The sequence below is a fragment of the Mastigoproctus giganteus genome, chromosome 8 (genome assembly GCF_048544385.1).
Source record: "Mastigoproctus giganteus isolate SK-2022 chromosome 8, ASM4854438v1, whole genome shotgun sequence".
Lineage (NCBI taxonomy): Eukaryota > Metazoa > Arthropoda > Arachnida > Uropygi > Thelyphonidae > Mastigoproctus > Mastigoproctus giganteus.
The window spans coordinates 139,390,139-139,407,703 of record NC_143582.1 but is presented as its reverse complement, the minus strand read 5'-3'; the positions used below and the strand labels follow the sequence as shown (position 1 = coordinate 139,407,703).

The window sequence follows — 17,565 nt, the reverse complement described above, 5'->3', positions numbered from 1 at the left end:
AGCTACCCTAACACAACCCATGTGTTTACTTGTACCGCAATGACTCCCAGCAGTCTCTGAAATATCCTGCATCTTGTTTTTCAGGCTTCTGCTCATTCCAATAGAAGCAGTGCAAGAATCTCTTTCACCTCTGCCGGTGGCTACTGTTAATCTATTCGTCTTTGTCTCCCCCCAAGCTAGCAGTTTTCCGACCCACCTAACACTGCCTCTATAGCATCAGCAAATATTCTTGCACCCTTTCTATTTAAGTGTATCCCATCCCTGTAGAAGCAATCTCTCCTGTTAACAAGTACAGTCCAGGCTGAAAAAAATTCTTCCCCTTGAGCCTTGCACAATCTTTCCAGGGCCGAATTGATCAACAAGGCTCTCATCATATACTCCCTCCTATCGTGTCTGGGCAGAATTGCAGACACTTTCAAATTCAACCCTATTTCACGGCTTTTTTTCAACAGTGACCTGTACTTGTTAAGCAATTCTGCCGGTCTCCTACTATTGCACTATTAATTTTACTGACAATATTTCTGGGATTTTGGGATAGTTTAGGATTTTGTTTTTGAGTCATTTACTTCCACTTATAGCTGAAGATAATTATATCTAGTTTTTTTTTTTTTTTTTTAATTGACACACTTGATTACCGAATTCCAAAGTGAGTTAAGAAATATTATCTGTAAAAAGTATAACTACAAATTCTTTCAACTGCTTGCAAACAACAAATCAAGCTGTAGTGCATATAAACTTAACAACAATAAATTAAATATAAAACAAAAAGTTCAAAGAAAAATAAAACAAAATGGCTGTTCTTACTTTATGTGAATGAGCAAACTGCCTTTTTTTCTCTGGATATACACAGTTACTTTTCTGCTTCATTAACAGTTTACCTTCAAACTTATAACTGACTTGACAGTGACCTGAGATATCGACCTAAACAGAAAACAATTAATGCACCTTCAATATGAAATTAAAGTATACTATTCTTACACATACATGTATAAACACAAAGCATTCCTTTCATTTCATATGTTACATATATATATATATATATGAATTGTTGAATGGTTTGAGCATGCTCAAACCATTCAACACTTTATACACCTCAATCAGATCACCTCGCAGGTGCCTAGTCTCCAAACACTGTAATCTGCATAACTTAGGCTTTCTTCATAAGGGCAACCCTTTGTTCCATTCACTAATCTTGTTGCACTTCTCTGTACTCGTTCCAACAGTTCTACATTCTTCTTAAAATGAGGCCTCCAGACCTGTATATAGTACTCAAGGTGTGGCCTGACCATCGATCACCTTATATAATCACCTCCTTATCCCTGCTAGAAAAATTCCTGTTTATCATTGACAAGACACCATGAGCTACTCTTGCAGACCGTTTGCAATGCTCAGAAAACTTCATATCTGCCTGCACAATTACCCCCAGGTCCTTTTCACTGTCAGTGTAGTACCACAGAGTTGATATGTTACTCTGGGGTTACTGCTTCCCACATGTAGTACTTTACATTTGTCAATGTTAAACTTCATTTGCCACCTCTCAGCCCATCTGCTCAACTTTTCTAGATCCTGTTGCAGCAGCATACTGTCATAAGTGTCATTAACAACCCTGCCAACCTTTGAATCCATTGCAGTTTTTAAACTGCAATGGATTCAAATGATGATGCTACAACTGTAAATTCTAAATGGGAAGCAATCATGGGTGCTACTAGGCTGTCCTTACCGACTAAGAAATACTGTCTAACACTTAGAACTAAATGGATATTAAATGAACCTATGAGACTTACAGCAGAGAATAAAAATACATGGGATGCATATAAATGATCAGATGATACAGATATAGATATAAACTAGTATGTCAAAAATCAAAACAGAAGTTAGGGAAACTAAGGCAGATTATAAGAAGTCTCTGACAAACAAAGAAAAAAAAAATCAGCAAAGACTTAACTTATATTAACATAGAAGGAAGGGATTGAATCACATTGGTCAACTGATGTTGATTGATTAACTGTTAACGATCCTGACTGCTCAGGTTGCTGATAAATTGAATAGGTTGTTGTTTGTTATTTGGATTTTAGGAGCATTAGCAACTAAGGCCATATTGCTCCGGGATATGCGGTGGTCATTCCCTGACCTTTCCGCATCCTCCGTATTTGGTGGTGACGGGTTCGAACCCCAGTCTAATCAAGAAGCGTGTGCTACGCACTGCTGCTCCTTCCCACCTGGCTACGGAGGCGCCAATTGAATAGGTATTTCACATCTCCATTCACACATGAGGAATTCTTTTAGAATGGAAATGCCAAAAGTTTATCAAACTTGAACAGGGAGATAAATGATTTTGTAATATAACTGCGAGGACAGTGGAAGGGAAATTGTTGAAACTAAACAAAAAAAAAAAAAAAACAGGTTGGGTCGGATCTATCTAATTATATTAAGGATAGTAGCAAAGGATGTAAGGAAACCCTCAGCCATAATTATGAGAGCATCTTTGGAGTCAGCGAAGGGTCCTATGGACTGAAGATGTGTAATGTATCCCCATCCATAGAGTGGAATTAAAGGGTGACATCAGTAATTACAGACCTGTAGTTTTACACTTACATTTATCTGTTGTTGTTTTTTTTTTTTGAAATTTTAAGCATACCGTGGATTAAATTTTAATTTTAAGCATACCACAGATTTAAGCATACATTTTAAGTTTATCCTACTTTTTTTTATCTCTATTTGCAGGAATTCACTGTCAGTACCAAATTAGGTCTACCAAATACAACTTTATATAAAGCATTTGCATTTCTATTGCCAGAAAAACCATTTAGGCATGCAAGTTCACCTTGATCTGATTGTAAGAAAATTAGGATATCGGCTGGATACATACTTTCCTTCCTTCTCTTCTATCTATAAGCAATTTTAATGGTGCAGATTTTGAGTGCACCTGCTGTGCCATCAACCAGAGCATTGTCCAGTGGGTTAAAAGACAGAATTCCATGTGGGCAGTAGACAGTGAATCTGCATTGTGGTGGGACAATTTGCCTTGAAATCTTCATTGATATTGCTCATGGATGCAATCTAATTTTAATCTAGTTCATTGAACTTTGTAATGCTGAGATTTTGTGCTTTAGAAGATGTAACATATAACAAGTTATGGTCACATTCAAAGACTTGCTCGTTAAGTTTATACCAAGAAACTAATCAAGTATTCAAAATTTTCAAAGTACTTAAGGCTTTTGATGTGAAAACATCTATGGCGGCACTAGAGTAAAATCGACTGGTAATGAAATTTTCTTATGGTAACAGAAATGATGCAATTGATTGTTAACAAAAATTTTTTACAGAAATGATGCAATTGACGTCACTTCCTATTAGGTGGCTGTTAGATTTTAAATGATGTCACTACCTAAATGGCGCTAACGATGCTAACTCAGTCACTAACATTGATTCGGTAAAGTAAGTAGTTGATTTAGTAAAGTTCATACTAAGATATGGAAATGACGTCACTTCCTAAATGACACCAACTCAGTCACTAATGTTGATTCGGTAGAGTAAGCAACGGGTAGTAACATTATGCAAGAATGAAAATGCAGACCTTAATAAAATCTGCTTCTCAAGGGTTTTTTTTTTTTTTTTTTAAGGAGCTTTAGCAACTAAGGCGATTCCGGGGATATGCGGTGGTCATTCCCTGATCTTTCCGCATCCTCCGTATTTGGTGGTCACAGGCTCGAACCCCAGTCTAATCAAGAAGCGTGTGCTATGCACTACTGCTCCTGCCCACCTGGCTACAGAGGCACCCAAGGTTTTGATCAACCTTCTAAGTAGCATAAGTAAGTAAGTTTCGATCAAGCCATTTAAAAATTTAAATGGTTTTACTCTAGTGGATAAAATAAAACATATTTCGTGCGTACAGGGCACACACGCTGCTTTTTTTTTTCTTAAGGAAGAAAAGCCAAAATTTCGTAAAATTTTTTGAATCACCAGCAACTACTAAACATTGAAGGTTGCTTATTAGGGGTCACAAGCTATATGCATTAGATGACTGAAATACTTAAATTATGCACTGAAGAAAAATTTGTTCCCTTCAGTGCTTGTAAAATTTTAACTGATCACAAATTCAGATTGAAGAAATGATATAGTTTAAAGATGGCATATTTGATGATATCTATAAAACAACTTGTAAACACCTAGAAAAATGAGCTGGACCCTTCAATAAATTCAAATTTATGGAATGAATGCTTTTAAAAAGTTTTAGAGGAAATACCAAATATGTGTAAAAATATTATTGATATGAAATTTAAAATTGATGAAAACTTATTATTTGATCAATTTTTTATGCTTATTTAGAAGAGTTGAAACAGAGGATTGACAACTGGATTAAGCAATCTTGTTATGGTCAGTGGTTGCTGTTTTCCAAAGTTTATATTTCAAGAGCAGACCTTGGAAAAAAGGTAATAATCGTGTAACAGTGTATTAACTGGTAGTTACCTCATCTAGCTTTCTGTTTGACATACCAGTATATAAAGGAAATGTTGAAAGAATATTTTTGGATATTTGTGAATCAGTATTCAAAATTATTATAATTGTACATGCCCCAGCTCTACCACACTAGTATCAAGTTCCCAAATAATATTTGAGAAAAATCTACAATTCATTTAAAAGATTTTGCAATTTTGTAAGTTACTATCAATCACACACCAAAAACTATTTATATTTGCTTGGAAAATTTATTTTCAAATACAGCTGTTCCCCACTATAGTGCAGTTCACTCAGTGCTTGTTCACTATAGTGCTCTGTGTTTTTTCTCCAGAATAGCGCCATCCATTCCAAATACCTTGGATGCAGTTACCCATTAGAAGGTGATGGAGAGGCCCATCTAAAAAAATTTTTTTAGTGTTTTTCAAATCAGTTTTGCAATTCATATTACCTTCAAAGGGTAGACTTTTAATTGCTACTATAATTAAAAGAAAATGGCTACATTGCTGGAAAAAAATATAAAAAAATTGTAGCATTTCTAGTTTGTCCAGTTTATGACATGGAGAAATTTTGAAAGCTGTCTGTTTATTGCCTCAAAAGTTATTTTGTGTCCATGAGTAAGTTACATGTCTGTGCTAATTTTCTATAGCTGTTTGTACTGCCACAAGTTTCCTGTGTCCACGGCTCTAAAATACTATAGTCATTCAATGATAGAGGTGGAAATATACCAAAGTGGTCAATGCAAGACTTTGTGCATATTGCAAAAATATACACTTTATATATATCATCTTACCCAGCAGTGTTATTGAGAGAGTGTCCGCTGGGGATGCTCCTAATTATCTGAAGTTTATTGTAATGCTTATAAAACTTCTCTTTCCACTCTACTCAGTAGCATCTCTCAGCAATGCTGTTTTCAGCTTATTTTGGTTTACATATTGTTTATAAGCATTCTGTGCCCAAGTGATTGATTTTAGTTTATCGAATAGGTAGTTTCAACTTCTCTTTTTTTTTTTTTTTTCTCTTTTTTTTAATGGTCTCAAAGAGGACAAGTGAATCATCTGGTGCTAATAACATGAAGAAGGTGAAAAGCTATCAGGAAAAACTTTTTGTTGAAAACTAAACCGGACTTTCTAAAAAAATGTACACTAGATTTTGTGGTTTTGAGTGTTTTGAAAATCAACAATATATTGTATAAGCTGCTGTTATAAATTTCTTTACTTATTTATGTATATACATAAGGTTTTGTAATTTTAAGGTAGGCTTTCTTGCATTTTATTGAAAAGACACTGTATTTATGTTTTATGGCATTATCTATTTAAATTTTATATTTAAAGCTTTAAATGTTTTTGCTACATTTAATATTGTTTTATAAGGAAATGGTGTTCTTTACAATAAGTCAGAAACACTGGTCACAACAACCAGTTAAAATTATTTAAATTATATTCTGTGGATAATTCTCCACCCTGCTTAACATGGATTCACTTAGCACTGTTTTTATGGCACCAATTAAAAGCCCTAAGTGGTGGGATGTCTGTATAGATTTAACAGACAACATTAAAAAATATATGTTTTAAGGGAGGTAAATCTAGACAGAATGAGGTAAATTACTTAGCACTGTTTTTATGGCACCAATTAAAAGTGCTAAGTGGTGGGATGTCTGTATAGTTTTAACAGACAACATTAAAAAATATGTGTTTTTGTAATTTTAAGGTAAACTTTCTTGCATTTTATTAAAAAGATACTGCTACATTTAATGCTCGAAACCACTAATTGACAGAATTGAGTAAATAACTACCTCATTCTGTCAATGTGTTCACTGGTCAGATGAACAAAACCATCTGAAGAAAATATATTAATGCCTTTTATATTATGCTAATTTAGCATGTAAACATTTTTACTGATTAAAATATGATCAGGGTAGAAAGGAGTTCAATAAAACATTACCTAGTAAAGCCTTTGGCTTCTGATTTAGTTTATCACAATACTGCTTAATTGAGAGGGGGGGACAACGATATACTAAAAATATGTTTATGTTGGTACAGTCATTGTGCATAAACTCGAGTAAAATGATGAGGTGAAAAATATCAATATCAACTTAACATAAAATTCATACACTGCCAGTTAGCATAAAATTGATATATTGCCAACTTCCCAAAGCAGCCAATATCAATAAACATCACATTATGATATTACATGGTATACTGACACTTAAATTACTCTTAAATTAATTATAAATGATACATTTAACTATTACCAATATATACCATATCAAAATTAATGGAAAATGCACAAGAAATGTTAAATTGCCTTGAGTTACAAACACTTGATTCACAACAACTGTATATGCAACAAAGCGCCATAAGATAAACAGTATGATATTTTCACAAATGATTAACCTTTGAATATTTATTAATTTTTAAACTGATCAATCCGATAAAGCTATCTTGAAAGTTCTATTGCTGTACTGAATGAGAAACTAATTAATTATGAAATGATCAGGTAAGTTTAATTTTCATGTTATCCTAATGAAAGCTAGACACTGACTGATTGGACTATTATTCTTCATCACATTCCTTCAAGATTTGTTCTGTAAAATAATGCTGTTGTTAGCTGAGTGTCCATACTAGGAGTCCATTGAATATCTTTGTTTAAAATCATGACAATCCCTGCAAGATTCAGAAAATGGTGATCATAAACCTACTGGCAGTTCAATTTCACAGTTGCTACACTTATCTGTAAAATACTAGTTGCCAGACAACATTTCTTAGTCGCCAAGGTAACCACATTTTTAAAGTCCTGACCAGTGTGAGCATCCTAACGCAAATAGAGATATTAAAGTATTGCAAGTATATTATAACAGATAACACATGCATAGTCAAGTGCTAAGTGTGGAAATACAGTAGCAGGCACTTTGATTCACTATGGTTCAAGTCCCACATGTGACCGCTAAATTATGGTAATGGTTGCATTCGTGTGAAAATGACTACTTGTCTGATTTTGTAGTGGTGCTGGAATATAAACAGAATTTTAGGATCAACACAGTCAAGTGGTCAACTGCAAGAAGTGCAGTAGCGTGCGCGCGCGCACACAAACACACTTGAGTGGACTATAGTTCAACCCCACATGACTGCTAAATACATTTTAATAGTAGAAACTCACGGGTAAATAAAATAAAAAAATAATAAAAAAAAAGGAAATCAACTCACTATAAACCTATCAACAGTGCTAGTAGGGTGAACATTTCTAGACCAGCATGCTTAGAGTATGGACGAGACAGACATTTCTGTCATTAATCGGATATTAAGAGATTGGCATAAGCAGGTGTTATGAGTACTATAAAGCATTATTATAAGTGGCTGGGTTGCCAAAAGCATTTTCTTACATAGAGATGTGCAAATTAAGTTTGCTACGTAGTGCACTGATCTCATATTGTGGAGGCACCTTCACCATGAGTTGCCTTGATATTGCATTACTCTAAATAAATGCACTTCTCCAGTGGAGAACTACACTGATGTTTTTTTAGTGTTGGCCACTACCCAGATTCCAGTTTCGATTCCTCTCTTGTGAGAGGTAACCACTCACAATAATGCTGCACAGCACTTGTATGTAACATAAGCTTTCGCCATTGTGTAATTTACCTAATTTCATTTTTGTACATCCTCTCACAACTCGTGTATTGTGGATACTTCTTGTCACTGGGGTGCTCAGGTCTTCACACTGCCTACCTACCTACTATGAAATCAGAGTCAAATCCCTGTTTTGACTGATTTCCAGGTTGACCCAGAAATCTAAGTTATTTTGTTATTTTTTTGTTATTTTGGTTTTTAGGAGCATTAGCAACTAAGGCCATATTACTCCGGGGATATGCGGTGGTCATTCCCTGACCTTTCCGCATCCTCCGTATTTGGTGGTGACGGGCTCGAACCCTGGTCTAATCAAGAAGCGTGTGCTACGCACTGCTGCTCCTTCCCACCTGGCTACGGAGGCGCCAGAAATCTAAGTAGACTTGTCAACTTGTAAAATCTGGGTAGACTTGTCAACTTAGGGGCTCACATCTGGTGAGTATGGGCTTGGTACACCCAGGGTCCTGAGCTGGATATCATCATTCTTCTCTTCCTTGGCGATTCCCTTCTACTTCTGACTCTGACTCTCTCTCTCTCTCTCTCTCTCTCTCTCTCTCTCTCTCTCTCTCTCTCTCTCTCTCTCACGGTAACTCAGAAATTTTTTTTTTTGGCTGGTGCAGCAAAATCCTCAGGCTTCCTTGCACCATATGGCTAATGATGATGATGATAACTTGTAAAATCTGGGTAGACTTGTCAACTCAGAGCTAAAACGAGGTTGTGAGTTTTCACCACATTAACTTCAAAAGAGTCGAAACTGGCATGTGAGCAGTGGCAAACACTAAATTTAATGACACACACACACACACACACACACACACACACACACACACACACACACACACACACACACACACACACAATAAACAGATTCTAATTATTAACTTACTTCTGAAAATTTTCCTAACTGTGTCTGATATTGAAGTAAACTAGCAATGCCCTTCTTCATATTTGAAACTGTGGTATCTTCATCAGGTAACATAAATAATTTTTCCACCATTCCATTTTTCAATACAATATAAGTTGGCAAACTTAAGAACTTAGCTAAAGCTTTAGTGTGTTCCTTGAATACACCTGATGACTTAGAAACAAGAAGTCTGGGATCAAGTAACTATATTAAAGGGAAAAAAAGCTTTATAAATTGATTGTCAATAGATCAAAATACATCATGAAAATATATGGTAAGAACATTAAGTAACAGAATTTCTAACTTTTCCATAACATTTTTTCCTGACTGTGACAGTGGATACTTACTGTTGTTCTTAATCATGTAAGTTATGTAGTTTTTTTTTTTCTCATGTAAGAAAAGGTAACTTCTTCACGTGCGAAACTAATACTGCCATTATGAAATTATGACAAACTAGATATTTCAGAAGGCTGGCTCCCTCCTTTCTTATGGGAAGTTTTGTTTAATGAAAGCTGTATAAGTTTTACTAGCAATCTGCTTATATTTCAAAAAAGTATTAAATCCCACCAGTGAATCCTGTCAAACAAATCAAACGCTAGGTAAATATTCCTATCTAGAAAATAAACAGATGGTTAGTAAGGCTATTAAAACTTATTTCAATGTGCAGCAATACAAATGCCTTCTACAACAAATTCAGAGGATGCTTGGACGACACCTGCACATACAATTCATTTTATATTTTACAAAATGCAAGTAAGTGGGGGAAAAAAAATACAAGTTGATATAAAACACAGATAGAAACACAGATTTTCATCACATACACTATGAAAATTAAATAGGAATTTCAGTCAATATTAACACATCAATATGATACAATATTGCAGAAAATATTCAATTTATCATTTATACATTTTAAAATCTGAAATAAGTGTTAAGAATATTCCAAGCCAAAGGAAAAATAATAAAAACAATGTTACTATACAGTAGAATTTATAAAAAAAAAAAAAAAACTACAGTATTTCAGCTGATTAAACTAATAAGCTGAAACACTGTATTCTATAATCAAGTAAAGTCAATGCAATCAATATTTCATTTAAAAGTATCACATAATTAAAAGGAACATATATATTTAACTTATCTAAATGTTCCTAAAACCAATAAACTGATTCAATATCAATATAGGTATTCATCTTGAATGACTTAGAAATTTAAATAATTAATATGCTTAATGATATTAATTAGGCATATTAATTATTTAAATGAATACCATTTAATTTAAATGATTAATATATAAATTAAACAGTATTAATTTAAAGAATAATTATTTAAATTAAACTGGGTGGCCCCTCTGAGCAAAATTATTTTTTTGATATTTATGTCAACGGTATTATGTCATATTGTGACATCCTGGTTTGACATCTGTGTCAGGGAAACTAATGGCATCAATAGTTAAAGAGGTATTGCAAGATCACCTTGATAGGAATGGAGCTATAAAGCAATTATAGCATGGATTTGTTAAAGGTAGCTTAAAAATGACCAAACTAATTAGCTACTATGAAGCAATAACAAAGGAACAGGATGAAAATAATAATTTTGATTTCATATACTTAGATTTTAGTAAAGTCTTTGATACTGTAACCACATGTAAAATTGTTGTATAAATGTGGCAATGTGACATTAGGGGCAAGTCACTATCATAGATAAAGGGAAGATTAGCATTAGTAGAGGCATATGATGCAAGAAAGCAAGCTTATACAGCATCAGCCAAAATAAAAAAACTATACATTCACTCCAAAATTTTGTCCAATTCTTCCTTGAATTTATTTAAGCTATCAACTTCCACAACGACGGAGGGAAATTTGTTCCTGCAATCAACCACCCGATGGCTAAAGGCAAATTGCACTTCTATTCTACAACTGTCTTTCATCAATTTGAAAATTTGCAGAACTTAATTCTTTCTTGGTAAAAGCAACCCTTTGTCCCCACCTCACCATTCTCATTGCCCTTCTCTGTATTCATTCCAGGAGCCTTACATCCTTCCTAAAATAAGGCCTCCAGACCCGTATGCAGTACTCAAGATGTGGCCTGACCATTGCCTTATACACAGGGATAATCACGTCCTTATCCCTGCTAGCAAAATTCCTATATATTCATTGACAAGACCCCCCATGAGCAGCACTGCTCAGAAAACTTCATATCTGACTGCCCGATTACCCCCCCCCCCAGGCCTTTTTCATTCTCCACTATCCTGGGTGTAGTAACATACAGTTGGTATGTTACTGTGGGGTTGCTGCTACCCATATGCAGTAATTTGTATCTGTCAATGTTAGACTTCAGTTGCCACCTCTCAGCCCATCTATCCAACTTTTCAAGATCTTGTTGCAGCAGCATACTATCATTAAAAAACCTGCCAACTCTCATACCCTATGCAAACTTGGACATTAAGCCTGATATATCTTCATCAATATTACTGATAAATATATGCAAAACAACAATGGACACAAAACTGAAACCTGGGAGACTCCACTAATTACATTAGTCCACACTGATTACCACTCTCTATCTTCTCTCCCTCAACCATCCCTTTATCCATAGCAGCAATATGCTCTTAATGCCATACTGCTCCAATTTGTACAGCAGTCTTCCATGTGCAACAGTATCAAAAGCTTTCCTGAAATCCAAGCTTATGATATTAAAATTATTTTTTGTATTCATTTCCTTTGTGACCACATCATAGTATCCAATTAAATTGGTCAGACAAGATTTCCCTTAACAAACCCATGATGTCTGAACTATAACTGCAGTCTTGTCTGGATGATCCTGCAATGCTTCTTTAACCAGTGAATACGTTATTTTCCCTGGAACAGAAGTGAAACTAACAGGTCTGTAATTACTTGTGTCACCCTTTTATCCCCCCACCTTTGTAAACTGTGGATACATTTGCACATCAACAGTCCATGGGGACTTCCCCTGAATCCAAGGATGGACTCATAATTATGGCTAAGAGTTTCCTTACTTCCTTTGGTGCTTCCTTTAATACAACTGGAGGATAGATTCCATCCACCCCAGGTGCCTTTCTTATGTTTAAATTCAACAATTTTCCTCTGCTTTACTCTTAGTTATTACAAATTCATTTAGCTCCCTGTTAGAGTTTGATAAACTTCTGGCCTCTACTTCTCCACAGAATTCCTCATGTGTGAATGTAGAGGCAAAATACTCATTCAGTTTGTCAGCTACCTGAGCAGGATCAACAACAGTCATACCATCGATATCAAGTGGACCAACCTGATTCATTCCCTTCCCTCTAGTCCTTCTAGAGTTTATATAAGAAAAGGACTCTTTGCTGTTTTTCTTTGCATCGTTTCCAAAGGATTTCTTGTAATCTGCCTTCGCTTGGCTAGTCTCCTTTGTGAGTTTATATCTACCATAGGCTTCTGTGTCACCTGATAATTTATATGCATCCCAATCATTTTTCTTCTCAGCCACAAGTCTCATTAGTTCATCTAACATCCATTCAGGAGTAAACCTTGAACAGCATTTCTTAGTTCGTACGATAAGCCTAGTAGATTCCAAGAATAATTCCATGAATGCTTCCCATTTAGAATTTTCTGTTAGCAACACCATCAGTTGGTCTCTGTATGCAATTTAAAAACTGTCTGAGACCACTGTAGTCACCTTTACAAATGCAAAAAACCCTTCCCTTTATCTCTGATGGTAGTTAAATCTTTAAGTAAATCCCACACCAGAATGCTGTGATTACTGCCACCAAGTGGTTCCTTTATCTGCAAATTCTTAATGCATGAATAATCACTGTTGATAACACTGGTCAACACATAAAATGTTAAAAAAAAAAAAAAAAAAAAAACGCAATCTTGACTAATTTCATGCTACTAAACAAGCAAATCACATTCAAATTTGTCGACTGGCTCTTGTTTCCAATTACAGTTGGGGTCTCATATTTGCAAGTTACTCTACATAATCAACTACGGCTCTCAGTAAAACACATGGCAGCACTGCAGTTTCATAAAGTACCTGCCTAGCAACCCAAAGGTCGCGGGTTCGAATCCCGCCTCGGGCTTGGATCAAAGTACTGCAAAAACCTTGGGAGGTGCATTATGGCCACAAAAGCCGATGCGCCAACAACTACCAAGAAAAAACAAACAAAACAAACAAAAACTGCAGTTTCAGTACCACCACGCTCTTATCACGTGATTGGCAACTGTCACTGGAATAGGGATAGAGGTTAGGTCTACAGTTGATGGACTTTTGGCATATATATAAGCCACTTCATTTCCTTTTATGCCTGAATGTGCTGGAATCCGGCAAAACTCCACTAGTGGTTGACGATGATAAATCTGCAATAGCAAACTACTTATTTTCATTAAAACATGGTGTTTCTTTTGAGAGGACTTCTGCATTGCTCTAATTGAGCTGAGAGAGAGAGTCAGTGTAAACTGTATATTTTCCAGGTGGGTGTAGTGTCAAATTTTCTAGAGCTAATTGTATTGCATACAGTTCTGCTGAAAAGTTGCTATACTCAGGTGGAACAGAAGCTGATATGATAGCAGAGAGAAACACTGCTGCTGCTCCAACAGTTGAAAGAGATTTGGAACCATCCGCATATATCGGCAAGAAGTCAGCACAGGTTTGAATATGGCTAGCATGGAGTTGTTGCACGGTTAGTGCCGGTAGACGATTCTTTTCCCATTGAAAAAAAAATAAGTATCACAGGTCAGTTGAGGAAAGGTGGTCCATGGTGAATGAGAGTAATTCTTTATCTGTTGCCTACTGTGGAGAGGAACATTCCAATTCTGTGATATTTCAAGAAGCTGTATGCCAGCTGGTCGTATTTTACTTGGTTTATTTCTGTAGAGGTTGAGTAGTGGTTGATTAAAAAGGTATGGCTGAATAGGATGGAAAGAGAAAGTCTGTATTTTGGCTGCATATTTAAGTAATATCATTTTTCTGCAGAGATGCAGAGCGGGCTCATGAGCTTCAATGTATAGATTCTGAGTTGGAGATGTCCTATATGCACCAATTGCAATCCGCAGTGTATTATGTTGAATAGGATCCAACCAGCGTAGTACACTCCTTTGGGCAGAATCATAAACTGGAGCACTATAATCTAAACGGGATCTACTCAGTGCTCTATATAAGAGCAGCAAAGTTGTATGATCTGTTCCCCAAGACAGGACAGATAAAGCTCTTAGCATGTTAATCTTTTTAAGACAAGTAATACATATTAATTTAACATACTCAAAGAAGTTTAGCTTACTATCCAGGATTAGTCCGGCGCCTCCGTAGCCAGGTGGGCAGGAGTAGCAGTGCATAGCACATGCTTCTTGATCAGACCGGGATTCGAGCCAGTGACCACCAAATACGGAGGATGCGGAAAGGTCAGGGAATGACCACCGCATATCCCAGAAGCAATATGGCCTTAGTTGCTAATGCTCCTAAAAACCAAATAACAACAACAACAACAAGGATTAGTCCCAAGAATTTGATACTGTTGGCAATCGGAATGGTGCAATTTGAAATCCGAAGTTCAGGATCTGTATGCAATTTGCGTTGATTGCAAAATTGGATTGCAACTGTTTTCTGTTGGGAAAGACAATATCCGTTAAGCTCAGCCTACTTTTGTACTTTATTGAGGGACATCTGCAATTGCCTTTCAATAGATCTCATGTTCTCAGAATGGTAAGAAATAGAGAGATGAGATCGTCAGCGTAAAGGTATGCCTCTACAGTATTTGGGAATTCTTTTGTAATGGAATCAATTCTAAGGGCAAACAGGATTACACTCAATACTGATCCTTGCGGTACTCCTTCTTGCTGCGAGAATGTAGCAGAAAGGGAATTTTGATATCTGACCTGGAAAGATCGGCTCTTGAGGAAGAAGTTCCTAATAAATATGGGCAGGTTGCCTCGTAGACCAAGAATATGAAGGTCACTGAGAATGCTATACCGCCAGGTAGTATCAAATGCCTTCTCTATATCGATAGAGACCATGACAAGGTGTTCATTTTTCACAAAGGCACTACAAATTTCAGATTCAGCCTTGATCATCATATCTAAGGAGGACCTATATTTGCGAAAGCCATGTTGACAATTACTCAGTAGATTTTGAGTTTCAATGGTCCAAGTGAGTCGACTGTGGATCATTTTTTCAAGAATTTTACCAAGGCAACTTGACAGAGAGATTGGCCTGTAACTATTAGGACTGGAGGGATCTTTTCCAGGTTTCAAAAATGCTAAAACTGTAGCATGGTGCCAAGAGGTTGGATAAATATTTTACAGGAAGATCCGGTTAAAAAAGACTAGAAGCAGTTGTAAGATTTTGTCATCGAGATGCTGCAGCATGACAAAATATATGTCACCTGGACCAGAGGCACTATTTCGTGTTGTTCTGATGGCCTGTAAAAGTTCACAATACTGCAGAGTCTGATTATATGGGAGTGATAGTGAGGGTCAAAAGTTGATAGCTCTCTGTTCAGTGGCGGCCTTAATTGTCTGGAATTTTGGAGTGTAGTTTGATGCAGTTGAGACTTGGGAAAAAGGTTTTGCCCAAGGCATTGGCTATATCTAGCTATATGCTGATAGTAGATGCGAACCGAGTCCAAGAATATTTTTTGGCTTGCTTTTGAATGTAATGCACTTTTGCCCTTAACTAATTAGATTAGCTGTGGTTGTAGATCGAAGGAATAAATTAAATGCTTTATTTTTTTCCTTCTTTGCTTTTGTGCACTCTTTGTTCCACCAGTAGTTGAAATGCTATTGGGATGGGGGATTTGATAATGGAATTGAGTACTTAGCTGCAACTAAAAGATGGGATGTGATATAATCAGTAACTTCATCTATGGGCTGTAGTTGCTGACTGAAAATTTGGCCCAATTGGCTTTAGAGAATTTCCATTTCCTGCAGGGTTGATCTAATGGTGGTTGTGTAGTCATCAGATTACAAACAATTGAAAAATGATCACTGCCCATGGGATCATTCAGAGTGGACCATTGCATGACTGAAAACAGTATCGGGGAGCAAACTGATTGATAGGTCAATGCGGAAGTCTGTCCAGTAGGTAACTGTATATGGGTGTGCGAGCCACTATTAAGAAGAGTACGGTTTTGTTTTTCTAGTAAAGTTTCAATCATTCGGCCACATCTGTCTAATTCAGATGATCCCCATAGAGGATGGTGGCCATTGAAATCCCCCTAGCAAGCAGACAGGGGAGGGTAGCTGTCTTAAAAGTTCTTCAAGGTCATTATAAGAGAAAGTATGATTTGGTGTGAGATAAACTGAGACTATTGTTAAAGTGATCTGAGTAATCAGATGCACAGCAACGGCTTTCATTTGTGTTTGGAGAGTGATTTGCCTAGCCGGAATCTTTGAGCTAATCAAAATGGCTATACACCAAGAGCAGAACTGGATGTATTCTGATCTCTTCTATAGATTGAATAGTTTTTTATGGAAATAGATATTTGAGGAGTTAAATAGGTTTCTTGCAGGCAGAAACCAACTGGAGAGTAGCGATTAATTAAGTATTAAATGTCATCAATGTTGCCTAGAAAGCCTCTGCAATTCCACTGCAAAATGTATGGCATTATTTGAATTTAGAAGCTGTACCTGGCATGGAAGTGGCTGTCTTATGGTGTTCAGATTTCGGTTTGTCTCTTTTTGGAAAGGTAGGGCGACCAGTGTCCATATCTTCTTCTGCAAATATTTCCAGAATCGGATCTTCCTGTTTTGATGAGTTCTCTGCATCCATCGATGTATCCTGAACAATGTTTTTCGAAGTCAAGTTATGATTATTTGAAGTAGTAGCAATCACTGGCGGGGGAGAAGACTTCGCTGGTATCGTAAGGTACGGTTAGGTATACTGGGTGCAATTAATTTTCTTGCCTCATGATAACTTTGTTTTCAACTTTATATTTAACAATTTTTTTCTCCATTTTCCATCTCTCACATGTTTTAGAGTAGGCCAGATGGTCGCCTTTGCAGTTGGGACAGGTCATTTCTTTCACCGAACAATCACTTTGACTGTGATTGGAGGATCCACAAACTGGGTTCCCTCTGCATGCCGTTTGAGAGTGGCCATACTTTTGGCATTTATAACACCTTAATGGATTGGGTATGAAAGGACAAGTGCAGCAAAACAGATATCCTGCTTTTACTGATGAGGGCAGGTTTGGACTATTAAAGGTGAGAATGATATTTCTAGTAGGTATGAGTATATTGTCTCTTTTTACCATAATTACAGAAATTACATTTTGTTCCTGAAGCTCTTCTTTAATTTCTTCCTCTGTCACATTCATCAGGTCCCAACTAGATATTACACCCTTTGAGGTATTTAGTGGGGTTACTTTCACTGGGATAGCAGCAAAATTTGTCATTTTTAGCAGTTTTTCAAAATGCCTGCTGTTTAGAATTTCAACAAGTAAGTCCCCTGATTGCAATCTCTTGACCGTCTTGGGAGACCCTGCAATACTTTCCAGATGTTTTTGGATGGCTTACTGAGAGGGAAAGCTTATTGAGAGGCTGTTTTGATAGAGAGTGCATTATTAAAAATGCAGATAAGTCTGTCGCT

The 17,565-nt window shown here is 36.3% G+C and overlaps 1 protein-coding gene across 1 annotated transcript in view; it reads right to left on the bottom strand.

The window, feature by feature from the left end:
• Positions 1 to 17,565, bottom strand: part of LOC150081854 (microsomal triglyceride transfer protein large subunit-like) — a 318,164-nt gene that overhangs the window by 245,671 nt on the left and 54,928 nt on the right. Inside the window, exons 3-4 of the mRNA XM_090380346.1 lie at positions 8,968 to 9,189; positions 805 to 921 (exon numbers count right to left, since the gene is read on the bottom strand). Of these exons, the coding sequence (XP_090236472.1) occupies positions 805 to 921; positions 8,968 to 9,189 (339 nt within the window). The remainder of the gene's footprint in view (positions 1 to 804; positions 922 to 8,967; positions 9,190 to 17,565) is intronic.